The 15,182-nt window shown below is 39.8% G+C and overlaps 1 protein-coding gene across 1 annotated transcript in view; it reads right to left on the bottom strand.

Annotated features, from left to right (window-relative positions):
* MYH15 (myosin heavy chain 15) overlaps positions 1-15,182 on the bottom strand; it is a 150,527-nt gene that overhangs the window by 100,014 nt on the left and 35,331 nt on the right. Inside the window, 3 exon segments of the mRNA XM_036445109.2 lie at positions 8,177-8,347; positions 9,023-9,071; positions 9,073-9,164. Of these exon segments, the coding sequence (XP_036301002.2) occupies positions 8,177-8,347; positions 9,023-9,071; positions 9,073-9,164 (312 nt within the window).

Raw genomic sequence — 15,182 nt, 5'->3', positions numbered from 1 at the left:
GCAGGAGGCAGCTGATTGATGTTTCTCTCTCATCGATGTTTCTAACTATTCCTTTCCTCTCTGTGAAAAATCAATAATATATATATATATATATATATATATATATATATATATATATATATATATATATTTTTTTTTTTTTAAATAAGTAAAAGTCTAAGCGACCGAATGACCTGAATGACCAGAAAACTGGTTGCTATGACACGCACTGACCACCAAGGGGCAGATGCTCCTGTTGCCCCATGGTGGTCAGTGTGCTCCCCCAGCAGGAGTGCCGCTCAACTGACCAACCCATCCCTGTGGCCCATCAGCCAGGCAGCAGCCACTCAATCCCTCAGTAGTCCTGCAGGTCCAATCTCTAACGGGCCAGGCACGAACTGACCAGCACTGCCAGCATGATCCTGACAGCGCTCACACCCTCCTGGAAGTGAGTCTCGGGCACCATGCTGCTTCCCTTCCCTAGACGCACCCCAAGGAAGAAACAATATAAAGCGGCTGCCAGGTCGCTCCTGACAACCGGTGTGAATGTCAGCGGGATGGATTCAGATCCTGGGGCAGCAAGGGTATCCCACCTCCCACCCAAAGGGTCCCCATTGCATCCCCCCACGCCCCTTGGAACCCTAGTAATAATAATATATATATATATATATATATTACCCGGATTCGTGCATTGGGCCTCTAGTAATATATTTATTTTACTAAAGTAGGGCCATTTACTCTCTTTTACACTTCTGCCACCAACTCAACCCTTTCAGCTCTGAAAGAGCAATTAACAATATGTAAATAAAATGAATGTGACAATGTTCCACTAAAACTATTTACAAAAACAGCAGAAACCAGTTTGGCTCAGTGGTAGAGCGTTGGTCTGCGTACTGAAGGGTCCCGGGTTCGATTCCGGTCAGGGGCATATATGTTGGTTGTGGGCACATCCCCAGTAGGGGGTGTGCAAGAGGCAGCTGATCGATGTTTCTCTCTCATCGACATTTCTAGCTCTCTGTCTCTCTCCCTTCCTCTCTGTAAAAATCAATAAAATATATATTTTTTTAAAAACTATTTACAAAAACAGGATACACACCGGAATTGGCCCACAGAGCTATAGTTTAGTGACCTCTGGTGTAGAGTAGTAATAGTATTAGAGGCTGTGAAAAGTCATTGAAATATGATAGAGTTTGAAATTAGACCTGGGTTACAACTTGCCAATGGGTAGAACATGGGATGTAATAGAAAGGAGGATTGCCCTAGCCAGCTTGCCTCAGTGGCTAGAGGGTCAGCCTGTGGACGCAAAGGTCTCTCATCATGTTTCTATCTTTCTCTAACTCTCCCTTCCTATATGAAATCAATAAAAACATATTTTGAAAAAGAAAGAAAAGAATATGGATTAAAAATATATATATAGTATAAACATATATATATATATATACACATACACACACACACACACACACACACACACACACACATATATATATATATATATATATATATATATATATATATATATATTAGGGGTGGGAATCAAGGACTCATATTTACATATTATTTTGTATATTTGTATATTCATTTACCTACTTCATGAATATTTTTGAAGGGTCTTCATGAACCAATTATTATATTGACAGTTTGGGTTTTAAAAAAATAATCAGCTCAGATGGTGTGGTTTAGTGGTTGAGTGTCAACTTATGAATTAGGAGGTCACAATTCCATTCCTGTCAGGATACATGCCTGGGTTTCAGGCTCAATCTCCAGTGAAGGTGTGCAGGAGGTATTTGATTAATGATTCTCTCTCATCATTGATGTTTCTATCTCTCTCCCCTTCTCCCTTCCTCTTTCTGAAATCAATTTAAAAAAAAAGAAATAATCATGCATGGGTTTTGGCCCCAGAGCACTTAGCCAAGAAAACAAGACATATACATATATGTAGATCACAAAGTAGACCAAACAGAGGTACAGGTAAACTGTCATGAGAATATGAGAATTTCAAATTAAACATGACCTTTTGACCTAACAATATAAATTTCATAATTCTCTATCAATCCTTTATACCTAAGAACCATAAACTCTTAGGTTTGAGAAGGACATTAAAGATCTAGTCCAACTCCCTAATAACTCTTTCAATACCCTTCACCATTTCCTTCTAAAAAGCAGATTAGCATAGGCTCAAATATTGCCATAGAGTGAAAATAAATCAAGTTGAGTCAGTGCTCTGGATGGGTGATATATTAGAAGAAAATTTGTCTGAAGTTCAGAATACTTTGTTTTAAATAATTCTGCTAGAGCCAATATAAGTCAGTCTAATTCTTCTAAATGGTGGATCACAAGATATTTGAAGATTGTGATTCTGATCCATCTGAATCTATTATTCTAATATACAGACTATGGTTTTCTACCTCTGTTTATTCTCAGACTTAGAACTTACATTTAATAGATAATATATTGAACAACATTCCACCAATAACTCTTGTACTGAATAGTACTGGGACATCTTCCTTTATTTCAAGCATCTAGGTGGGAAATGATTCAATGAGTGAATATGTGATCTGTTCTAAGTGAGGACAAAATAATCTAAGTGAAACTGACACCTGTCTTGCTCTTGGCAACACTGGCCTTTTGGGTTCCTGGGAGAGTGAGAAATGAGAAAAAGGATGAGGAGGACAAGAGAGATTCTGATAAATTACACAGTGAGTTTCCTGGTACAGGTGCTTGGAGGCATGGACTCCATCTTGGAGCATGTATTTTCTCATCATGCCTATAGTCAAACCTCAATAAGAACTGGAATTAATAGATCAAAAGTTTAAGCATCTCCTGGGATGGTGTGTGTTAACAAGAGGGTTTTGTCAAACTAACCAGGAGCGGTAGCTTCCTTTCAGGTAGAGGACCATGATGACTGCCATCTCCTTGGGACTTCAATGATGCCAATTTAGAGATGAATGAAAGTTTTATGTAAAATAAGTGGATGGTATAACTCATAATGTAACAACTAAATCACTTAGGAGGGGAAAACACTCTTCAGAGTATTCTCCATTTCTCCAATGCTTGGGAGGCGTAAAGCTTCTAATAAATATGAGGCCCTCCAGCAAGTTAATTTCCAAATGCTGACCCACAGCATCAAATGCTCTCTGTTGCACAGTAAGTGATTTGAGCCAGTTGCCCTGATTCAGCACATTAGGGCTCTAACCCCTCCCTCTTCAAATATGATCAATTCTGCCTTCCTCTTGTTTTTATCTGCCACCTTCTTACTATTTCCATTTTTGCTATCCTGATTCAGGACCTATCTATTACTCACCTGGACTACTGTAACAGCTTCCAAAATGCCTTAATTTTAGATTTTCCTTCCAGTGCAACCACCATATACAAACCTACCAGATTAAACACAAGCAGCTCTGAGTATTCTATTGCCAGCCTAAAACCCTTTTTGGCTCCCAAATAAGATATCAATTCATTAAAAGCCCTTCACAGCATGAATCTCTATTTTTTTTTTTTTACTTCTAGCTACTCCCATCTGTGTGTTCTCAGTTCTAACTAGACTACCTAACATTTTGAAATGTGTTCTTTGTTTTCCTGTCTCTATGTCTTTGCTCTTGCCAGTCCCCTTACCTGCTAGCTTCCTCTCTTTATCTGCTGAAGTCATGTCCATTCTTTAAGATCTAGCTAAAATTTTACACTCTTTCCCACCAGGCCTTGCTAGATTCCTGATCTTCTGAGCTCTGTGGGTCTCTGACAATGCCTTTACTACATTTATGCTGATATATATTTTTACATTTATTAGACTTATAAATCTACTTGACTGGATACTTCTAAGGGCAAGTGCTATTTATAAAAAATGCTTAAGTTTTCTACAGCATTTAATTCAGTCCCCTATACAGCAGTGTGGTTTTGGGCCTAAAACTAAGGTCCAACATTATGAGTTCCTTGACATCAGGGAAAACCAATCACAAGTTCCTCTTCCCGTTATGCTTCCATGTGTGAGGTCCCCTATCCAACAACCCTTCTTATCATGGAACCTGTCACAGTGTCTGCTTGGCCTTGAGTAATGGGTTTCTGTTCCCTGCCAACCCATGGAATTACTCCAACAAGTCAGTCACATCCTCCAGGGGCAACCAAGGGTTACCTCACCTTATTATTGCTACAAAGCCTGCCTCATAAAGTCCCTGCTCACTCATTCTCTTCCAAAGTACAAACGCCATATGGCTCTGCATGGCATGCAGTGTTCTCCACCCCCAGGCTGTGAGTATCTGTGACTAATAAGCTGTTGTCAATCTCATCTGTCCAATGCTGCTATTACCATAATGCTAGGAGAGGAATATCCCCACCAGTTCAGTAATAAGGAACTGATCAAAAACAGGTTAGTTATTGAATAAATTTACTTACTTCTCTAATAAATAAAAAAACAGTAATAGTTTTGGTCTTAAGACATTCCTCTATTTACATTCTTAGTTCATTCAGGGCTAAGATGAGGCCTCTGGTTTTCATTTCTCACAACCCTTAGCCTAGTAAGTTCCAAGGTGAATAAAATGTAAGTTGCTAGAAAATTTTTAAGTAATTAATTGACAGGTGAACACTCAGACATACATGTTTGAGTTTTGGGTCCTGGGCTGCTTTGCCATGGGCAATAGGCACACACACACACATACACACACACACACACACACAAGAGTTGCAAACAAGAAAGCACTGAATTACATGTTTAAAGAAGATATTTATGTGTTTGCAAAAGATAACTAGACATTAATGTGATTCACTTTATAATAAAAACATCAGAATTTACACATCCAAAGACCCCCACTTGGGAGGCAATAACATTTACTACCAAACTTCTACATGATTTAAAATATTTTAGAAAGTTTCTTAGGATAGCTGGACAATATGGACTACTGGTACATGGAAACTTCCTATTGTTCAATGATGTATCATTTTATAGAAACAACTAAAAAATATTCAGACCAATAAGGTGGACAATATGCTCAAGTTAAGTAACACAGTTTGGACTCAAGATAGGTAAGATGATCAGTAGTAAAGCTGGTAGTATTTCAAAAACATTATTGCAATTGCCATCCCTTGAGAGATATTTTCCAAAAGGACTAAATTATTGGAAGATGGATGTAGCCTCTCAAGGTTTACTATAATGAAGGGGCAATAAATTTTTAAATGAATAATGTTGGATTTATTTGCTTAAAAATATTAGAATTAATCTCTTTACCAATTCCTATGTAAAACCATAAATATGAAATTATATGTTAATACTTTAATAAACAAATGATTGATGCTCAAGTTCTAAACAAATTAGAATATTTCAAAGTAATGAAATAAGTGTGAGCTAACCATATAATAGATTTGTTTACTACAGGTATAATATTGAAGGAAGACACTGTATGCTTGAAGATTAAATCAACAATTAAAGCTGATGTTAAAATCCATTTGTGTTACGCTCCTTGGTAATTACCCAAAGGAGTTGAAGACTCATGTCCACCTGAAGAACCTGCACATGGAAATTTATAGAAGCTTGGCTATTTATAGCAGTTTTGCTTGCCAAAAGTTGTAAGCAATCAAGATTTCCTTCATATAGTGAATGGATAAATAAACTGCGGTGCATGCAGATGATGGAATATTATTCAGGGCTAAAAAGAAGTGGAGCCTCGAAACCATGAAAAGGTGTGGAGAAGCCTAAAATACATATCACTAAGTGAAAGAAGCCAATATTAAAAGGTTACATATTGTATGAATCCCAACTATATAACATTCTGGGGAAGGCAAAACTATGGAGATAGTAAAAAGATCAGTGATTTCCAGGGGCAGTGGAAATACTCTGTATGATACCATAATGATGAACACGTCATCATACATGTGTCCAAACCCATAGAATGTATAACGCCAAGAGTGAACCCCAAGGTAAATTATGGACTTTGAGTGGTAATGATATGCCAATGTAGGTTGCTCAGCTGTATCAAATGTGAGGATGTTGACAACCGGGGAGGTTATGCACATATGGGGGAGAAAGTATATCTCTGTACTTTGTACTCAATTTCTCTCTGAACCTAAAACTGCTTTAAAGATAAAAGCTTAATTTAAAAAATAAATTTGTTGATTTAGTTTGACATAAATTTTCTTAATGAACATAAACATTTAAAACTTTTATATGTGGAAATTCCTTTCCTATACACACAAATGTATGCTCTAAGATATTTTATACAAAATGATGCATTTTAGTTCCTTTGAATTTTGAAAATGTCCCATGATTTATACTATTTCAAGGAGTAAGTTTAATCATTAATATTTACTATAAATTTTCTTCACATAGCTTGGGCCAGCACAATGCATCTTTTCAAAATATGAAATCACTTTAGGAAAGGTTTTGGTATTCCTCATTTGCCTGACCTGAATATCTTTGAAATCACTCACAGGAAGCTAAAGACGTATCTTCTCCTTCTATCATGTGGTCAGTTTTTGTTTTCTCATTTTATCATATCAGTAGAAAATACAACAGGAAATTGCATCCATGCTGCTAGTGTATTACTTAAAATAACTGATACTGCAGATGTGAGACAATAGGCTTCAGATAACTGAAGATCAGTAACATTGCCAGACATATCAGGATTTGAATCACGCCTATGTCCCATCTTCCTCCTGAAAACGGTATATTGCCATAATCAGAGTAAGTTAATATTACAGGTAACAATCGCCAGGAGCTACATCTGCCCCTCTGAGAAGCTCCAGTTCTCCTCTTTCATTTCTAATCAGAAAACTACAATGATGCTAGCAAACTGAATGATGTTAGCAAACATTGGCCAGCTCATGGTTGGGTTATTATTATTATTTTTTAATCAACTCACAGTTGGTCATTATTTTTTTAATCAGCCCGTTCTTCCCTCCGGGAAAGTACACTGGTTATAAAGGAAATTAAATCAATGTGATGTCCACTCCTGTTGGAAATAATGGCTATTTTCAAGGAAGATTTTGTTTCAGCTGAAACCTAATAAATAAAATTGATGGAACGTTGATTGATAAAATCGATAGAACGTTGATTGATAAAATCTGAGGTCCACAAAACATCGTCACCTTAGCCCTGTCCTGGCAGGGTTGTTGAGAATCCAATGTGATAGTGTAGCTAAAGAAACCTTCAGAAAGTTAAAAGCCTGAGTTAAAAGCCTTGCCCAGCCCTGTCTTCACACTTCACAGCGATCCACAGTTACGGAGAGACATGAGGGGCACTAACATGCCACCACACTTGCTCCCGTGGACAAAGCTACAGCAAAGGGTCATTGTGTGTTCCTCCAGCAAACCCACTTAACCTATCCCTTAATCCAGTGGTCGGCAAATCTCGGCTCACGAGCCACATGCAGCTCTTTGGCCCCTTGAGTGTGGCTCTTCCACAAAATATTTACTACATGCAGGCACACACATACAGTGCAATTGAAACATCATGGCCCATGTGCAGAAGTCAGTTTTCTGCCTGGGCGAGTCTATTTTGAAGAAGTTGCGTTAGATCACACAAGGGGCAAAAGAGCCGCATGTGAGTGGGAGCAATGGTTTGCCGACCATTGGATTAAGGGGCCAAAGAGTCGCAGCTTGCCAATCACTGCTATCCCAGAGCACGTGGAAATATTTCAGAGTCCGGAAACACTGCTGAATTCAGAAACCATGCACTGCAGCTAATTTACTAATAAGCCATGAAGTATTGTCATAAATTACTTAAACTAACTGGTACTTGTCCAATTAAATGAACAAACTGCATCCTGCAGGGTAGAGGCCTGGAGGATGTATGGCAGTTGTTTGTTTGCGTGCTCAATTGCCAAATGTTGTTAAGCTGCTCTGGGTCTACCCCTTCACCTTATGTTAATCAGCCAGGCCAAGCAGCGCCCATACTTTCAGCTCTGATTTTCCAGTCAAGAGCATGGCCATTTTTAATCCCAACAAGTCTCCTCACACATTAACAGTGGAGTCCATGAGGAAACAGCAAATCCATAGCGACAGCCTGCGTTAGAGATGATGGAATGGGGTAACTGCTATAGAAGTTTAGCTAGGATGTCACGGGTACTGCACACAAAGACCATTAAGAGAAAATGTGCAGAACTGTTCTGCCCCAGTTCCCACCCTCTGACAGAGCGTGAGTCCTGGCATCAACATGGCAAGCAGGGACGATCCTTAAATGAAAACGAATGAACAGAGAAACATGCATTGCTTTCTCAACAAGATCTATGCAGGCTTGCAAATCCAGACCAAACTCCATGGACATTCAGTCAATGCCTTCTTTTATAGATTCCTCTTGCTCCAGAACTAACATGTGCTGATTGAAGAATGGTTGTAATTTCTCATTGGTTAAATTAATGCAAAGTTGCTCAAGGCTGTTATACTTCAAAGATGTAATTAGGTAGGAAGAAGAGATAAAAATAAAATTGAGAAAACAGCAACAACTTGAGGTGATAGATATGTTAATTAACTTAATGTGGTGATTATTTTACAATATATGTGTGTGTACCAAATCATCAAATTGTCCCCATTAAATATATACATTTTTTGGTCAAATGTATCTCAAAAAATAAAATAAAATAAAATTGAGGTCCACTTGAAAAAATGTGGACACATCATGGCAAATAAACCCAGTAATTAACAGATGTTCAGTTAAATGTTTATCTTCTTCCTCCCAGGTCATTGTGGCTCAGTGGGCTGGAGCTTCATCCTGTACACTGAAAGGTTGTGGGTTCAAATCCCTGTCAGGGCATTTACATAGGTTGCAGGTTTGATCCCAGGTTGAGGGATGTATGAGGGGCAACCAATCCAAAATCTTAAAATATTCCTTTGTCTCAATTTACCTTTATTTAAAGCTTAATTTCTTAATACTATTTATTATGATAACTATTGTTACTTACTAATATTAATAATTGCTCTTTTCAACCAAAGTAGCTCTCTCTTAAGGTTTGCAAAGAATGAATTGCATCATACTTTGTTGACATTTTCTGACATTCAATTCACATTTTCTAATCTCCTTGTAAATATGCATTGACTTTATATTATCAACGATACTTACATCAAGGATTTCAAAACCAGTGATGTCCAGAATGCCAATGAAGAACTGCCCTGGCTTCCAGGGCCCTGTTGATACATGTCACCAGCCACTTACACAGCCTTTCATATATTGGCTTGCACAAGGCACCAACAGCAGAGGTCACCTAGAAACCACATTGAACGCACACCTTCATCTGACAGCAGGGTTTATTTTAATCCCGGGCATCCTCTATCAGTGCCTGCCTTCTAGTGAAATCTGATATATTTATTGACTTTCTGTGGCTCCAGCATGCTGCTGAGATGATACATGAGAGGAAATACAATAAAATGAGAGAAGGAAAAATGAAGCAAGGAAAGGTGAAGAGGATAAGGGAAAGGATGAAGGAGATGATGAGGGAGAGGGAAAGGAAGAGGAAGAAGGAGAGGGAGAGGGAAGGGGAGAGGATGAGGGAGAGGATGAGAGAGGGGGGAGAAGGAGAGGGAGAGAGGGGAGAGGGAGAGGTGGGAGAGAGAGAAGAGGGGCGAGGGGAGGTGAGTTACCCTGGTGTCTCTTTACCCAGCACTTCTGTGAGAGAAATTCGGTTTCTATTACCAAAGGACCAAATATCCTAGGGGGGGGGGGGGGACAGTGTATTCTAAAGCCTTGATATTCAAAGTGTGGCCCTCAGACCTGCAGCACCAGCACTACCTGAAATCTGTTGAAGATGCCAACTCCAAGTCCAGACCTAAGAATCAAAATTTGCACTCAACACAATTCCCGCTGATTCCTATGTACCATCAAGCATGAAAAGTCCTGGTAGAGTAGGTGAGGGCTCTGGAATCCCCAGCCCTGTCCTACTGCTGCTGTTGCAGCTCCTCATGAATAGTGTCACCTTTGGCAAGTGACCTAACCTCAAGGGGCTGCATGCAGTTTCCTCATCTGATGCTCTTGAAGGTTCTTTCTAGCCTCAGCATCCACTTCTTTAGATTAGTTCCCAAGGCTGCTCTCAACTCCCTGTAGGGAGAATGGCAATGTAGTGCCTCCTTCTGACTCAGATTCTCTTACTGAAAACTCGGCCTGCATTCCCTTCCCTGGAGGTATGTGGCCATGGCTCTCATGTAACTTTGTAGGGAGAGCTCCAACCCCTGGAAGATGCTGTGCAAAGGCAGAGCCTACTTCCAGATGCAAAGATGCTGATGTAGTAGCAGATTTCCAACAGACTCCAAGCAGGAGTGAATTTTCAGCTGGACATGCTCCAAGCCTGGAGGCAGAATGGGCTCCAACCACTTAACATTTAAAACAGGCCTGTCGCATCCATCCTTCGGCTGCCCAGGAGAGAGCGCAGCAGGAGCCAGTTGGTGTCTGGTGGTGATTTAGTTCTGAGTCACCCGCACTCTGATCAGTTATCTTGAGTCATTCCCACAGTAATCCATACGCTGGATGGCATCACGGGTTTTTTATTATCGGCGTCAAGAGCACGCCACACAAACAAAGCAACAAGAATGATTTTTATTCTCTGGTGCACTGAGGAAATCACTCTCTGTCTACAGCAGTCACTTTGAAACTTTAAAAAGAACATGACTAACTTGTTCTCCTCTTTTTTGTGTGTGTTTTGTTAATCCTCACCCAAAAATATTTTTCTATTTATTTTTAGAGGGAGTGGAAGGGAGGAGAACACATTGATGTGAGAGAGACACTTCAATTCATTGGTTCCGGCACAAGCCCTGACCAGGGCCAGGATCCAGCCTGCAACCGAGGTACAAGGAATGTGCCCTTGACCAGAATTGAGCCCAGGACCCTTCATTCTGTGGGCTAACACTCTATATACTAAGCCAAACCAGTCAGGGCTGTACCCTTCCTTTTAATCCCCTGAATACTCGAGAAGTGGGGGTGGGAGGAAAACTGGCAGAGGGAGTAGTGAAGAAATACTGGAAGAAAGCCTAACGATGTCGGCAGAGGAATAAATAGTAAGTATGATGTTTGTTAAATGAATTAATGAAATCAGTAAGCCAATATATGGCACACTAACTAAGCATTTTCATCATTTTTGTGCAATAAGAGGAATTAGGCAGCTAAACCTACAGTTCTACTTTTCAGGGATTAAATGGACTCATTTCTTTGCTCTTTTTAGAATAATCTCACAGAAGAGTTTGATTACTGGGAGGCAATCATGCATGATAGCAAGAACAAAAAAAAACAAACAAAAATAATGGAGTCAGCCATATTTTTAAACACTTTGTTCCCGACCTTTCTTATCTGTAAGACAACAATATTAAAATATGCGTCTCACAGAACTGTTGGGAGAGATTCAATGTGATAGATGATGTAAGTATGTAAGCACGACACGTGGCACTTACTGGATACTGTTAGTTCCCCCTTTCCACCATTATCACTTCCTCTTCCTCACTCCAGCATTCACTAGCTGGGTTACCTTGAGGAGCTAATCTTTCTAAGGTTCACTGTCTTTCACTATAAAATGGAGATAAATATCAACTTGCAGGTTGCCATACTTAAGACAGCACCCACAGTAAGTAAGTACTCAATGGCTACTAGTTTTTAGTTTTTAATTAAAATAACTTGTTCCTCATAGGAATAGTTGGAACTCTAATTGGATCATAAAACATTAGACCTGAAGAACCCTGGTTCTTTTTTTAATTAAATTGACTGGTGTGACATTAATTAATAAAATCGTATGGTTTTCAAGTGTACAAATCTATGATACATGATCTGGATATTGCATTATGTGCCCACACCTGAAGTCAAATCATCTTGTCACCATATATATGACCCCTTTTACCCTTTACTACCCTCCTACCCCTTTTTCCTCTGGTAACCACCATACTGTTATCTGTGCCTATGAATTTTAGCTTGTTTTCCTTGTTTGTTCATCTGTTGCTTTCAGTTTTATATCCTACCAGTGAATGAAATCATATCGTTCTTAGCTTTCTCTTTCTTATTTCATTTAGCATGATATTCTCAAGGTTCATCCATGTTGACACAGATGGCAGTATTTGCTTATTTCTTATGGCTGAGTAGTTTTCCATTTCATATACTATCTAATAAAGGAGTAATATGCAAATTGACCATACCTGCTCTATACCCACCAGCCACGCCCACCAGCCAATCAGGAGCAAGTATGCAAATTAACACAACCAAGATAGCTGCAGCCACATACAGCAGGAGGCTTGCGTTTCCCCGGCAATGGAGGAAGCCAAGCTTTTCACCTGCCCTGGCCTGCCTTGGCCTCCTCTTAAGGCTACAAAGTTTCAATTATAGAAGATAAATAAATCCCAGATACCAGGGCCTCCACTTGGGTCAAGGGGGGGAACAGAGGGGAGGGCCATGGCCAGCCTGCAAACCACCACAGGCCCCTCACCCAGGCTTCCCCACATCCCAAGGGAATCAACTCCCTGATCCAGGACATTCTTCAGGGCAAACCAGTCAGCCCAGACTCATGCACCAGGCCTCTATCCTATCTAATCCTCCTATCTAATAAAAGAATAATATGCAGATTGACCATCATTCCTACACACAAGATGACTTCCCCAAGTGGTCAAAGATTCTGCTCCCATATGGCCACAAAATGGCCACCACAAGATGACCAGCAGGGGATGGAAGTTGGGAGGTACCAGGCCTGCAAGGGAAGGCAGTTAGTGGTGACCAGGCCTATAGGGGAGGGCAGTTAAGGGCAAACAGGCTGGCAGGAGAGCAGTTAGGCATCAATCAGGCTGGCATGGGAGTGATTAGGGTGTGATCAGGCTGGCAGGTAGAAGCGATTAGGGGCAATCAGGAAGGCAGGTAGGCAAGCAGTTGGAAGCCAACAGTCCTGGATTGTGATAGGGATGTCTGACTGCCTGTTAAATGGGCAGTCAGACATCCCTTGAAGGGTCCCAGCAGGCTGGGCTGAGGGACACATCCCCCACCCCGTGCACGAATTTTGTGCACTGGGCCTCTAGTATGTATAATAATCATGTATTGTGGCTCTCAACTCAGGAAGGTACCTCCCCCTAAAGAAAGCCTTTGGAAACAGGGAGGGCACTTGCTGAATGTCATAATGACTGAGTGTGCCACTGACATTCAACACCTGGAAGCAGGAATGGAAGACCTTCTATGATGCGCAGGACATACTCATATATGAAGAACTGTCTCAATTAGATACCAATCACCCCTCCATTGAGACACAGAGGAACTCAGTCTCTTCATTGGGATGCTGAGAGAAATGAAGACATTTAACCAAGGCTCCAGAGCTAGTTAGCATTAGAGTTAGAACTAAAAATTTTAGAGTGTTAACACTGCAAGAATTTTTTGCCATCTTTTGCAATTGTCATCAAAAGAATACATACATACATTGCTATTCTTAGCAGTGGCAATTGTCTCTATAAAGTCAGTAAAATTCATAAGAAAAGAAAATCCTTACAGTGTGCAGTCTTACTGTCTCTAGGATGTGGAAGATGTGAGAGGGAGAGGGAGAGGAAAGGAAGGGAGGGAGAGAGGGAGGGATTTCTTTTTATTTTCTTTCAATGTTGAATAATAATATATAAGCTTGCTTCACTGGTTCTATTATAGTAAAGGCTGGAGTGGTAACTCAGTACCTGAGAATACCATGTTAAAGAGGCAAGGGTTTGATTTCCGTCCTTCTATGGCCTCATTAGTTTTCTACAGAGCAAATCCTTGTTCTATAATCATAGCATGTCATGTGGGCATGTTGTGGTGAATGTCTTACAAAAGCAAGAAACTGCCACTTACCTCTCACCTAACTACCAAAAAATAGTTAAACTACTTGTCCTGCTGATCCCAGTTCATGTTCAGCTCAGTATTTAATTTATTTTAACATTTATGGAGCACCTACTGCTTGCAGGGCACTGTGCTAACTGCCGAGGGCATGAAGATGAATTACATCCACTCAATGGCCCCAAGGAGCCAAGTTATCCAGGAGGACAAAACTGTAAGCAAATTGTTTCAGTATAGTCAGTATTGTGGTAGAGATTAAATTATTGATTTATAGAGTAAGCTAAACTAGGAAATTTATTTTGATTAGTTGTTGAAATGTTTTAAGTAACACAGTCACACCAGCTGCCTTAACATACCAAAATAAATAGTTTACTACAGTCAAAATAACTATCTTCTATCACAAATTTATACATTTATCTCTTGTTTTCAGATTTCACATGTATAAAAACAATCTAAGTGTCACCGGAGTACTAGCTGTGTGTCCTTTGGAATGTTACTTATATTCCCTAATCCTTAGTTTTCCTCAACTGGAAAAATATAAGTATTCCTACTCTCCCTACTTATTTCTGAGTATGGTAAATATGGAAGGAGATAATACGTCTGAATGCTTAATACATGTAGGTAATCATACCATTTCCTCTATCCAGAAACGACTACATTTCTCAGACTCCCTGTAGCTAAGGAGATAATTTGACTATTTCTTACCAATAGAATATTAGTGAAAAGTATATCAATTCCAGCCCCAAGCAGTTTAGGGATGTGGGCTTCCTCCATGAATTATCTTCCCCCTTGTACGTATCCATGGAGTCCATGTGTTCCAGATGTCCTACCTATAAAGTGGAAGAAGGCTGTACCATCTGTACTAGTCTCAATGGGAAAAAAATAAATGCTTATTTTATTATCACTGAGATTTTAGCACGTGTGTTATTGCAGCATGCACATTTTATACTGACTAATCTACATTACAGATATAAGTTATTTTGAAATGCACTAGCATACTCATATGGTCTCATTACCCAGCGACTCAGGGAGTATCTACTGATCCTGGCAATGCCTCAGAGCACTTGTTATGCCACATTAAAACATTCTCCTGGATGCTGAACAAAACCTGCATGACCTTTCATCATTTGTGTCTGTTCTTAATCCCCTCCCTTCAAATATTAACTTCAGCATGTGTCCTAAAATCCTTCCTCAACTATGTCACCATGTGTCTGTTACTCTCAAAAGTCAATAATCCAAGTAGATGAGGGATGCCAATTTGAGAGTTTTATTCATGTCAGAAACCAATAGCTTTGAAAGCTTCTTAGCTGGGCAACAAAGATGTGATCACAATATGTTAAGGGCTTGCCTGCCTCTGCAAAAATATTTGTTGCTCAGAGGAAAACTGTCAAAATTTCAGGCAACAAAGACTCTTAAACATAAGTGCATTCACTCTGGTGAACATCACAGTGGAAATATTTGAAATATTCAT

Source organism: Pipistrellus kuhlii, unplaced genomic scaffold (genome assembly GCF_014108245.1).
Source record: "Pipistrellus kuhlii isolate mPipKuh1 unplaced genomic scaffold, mPipKuh1.p scaffold_m20_p_2, whole genome shotgun sequence".
Classification (NCBI taxonomy): domain Eukaryota; kingdom Metazoa; phylum Chordata; class Mammalia; order Chiroptera; family Vespertilionidae; genus Pipistrellus; species Pipistrellus kuhlii.
The sequence above is the reverse complement of the archived record's forward strand: the minus strand, read 5'-3'. Positions and strand labels throughout refer to the sequence as shown.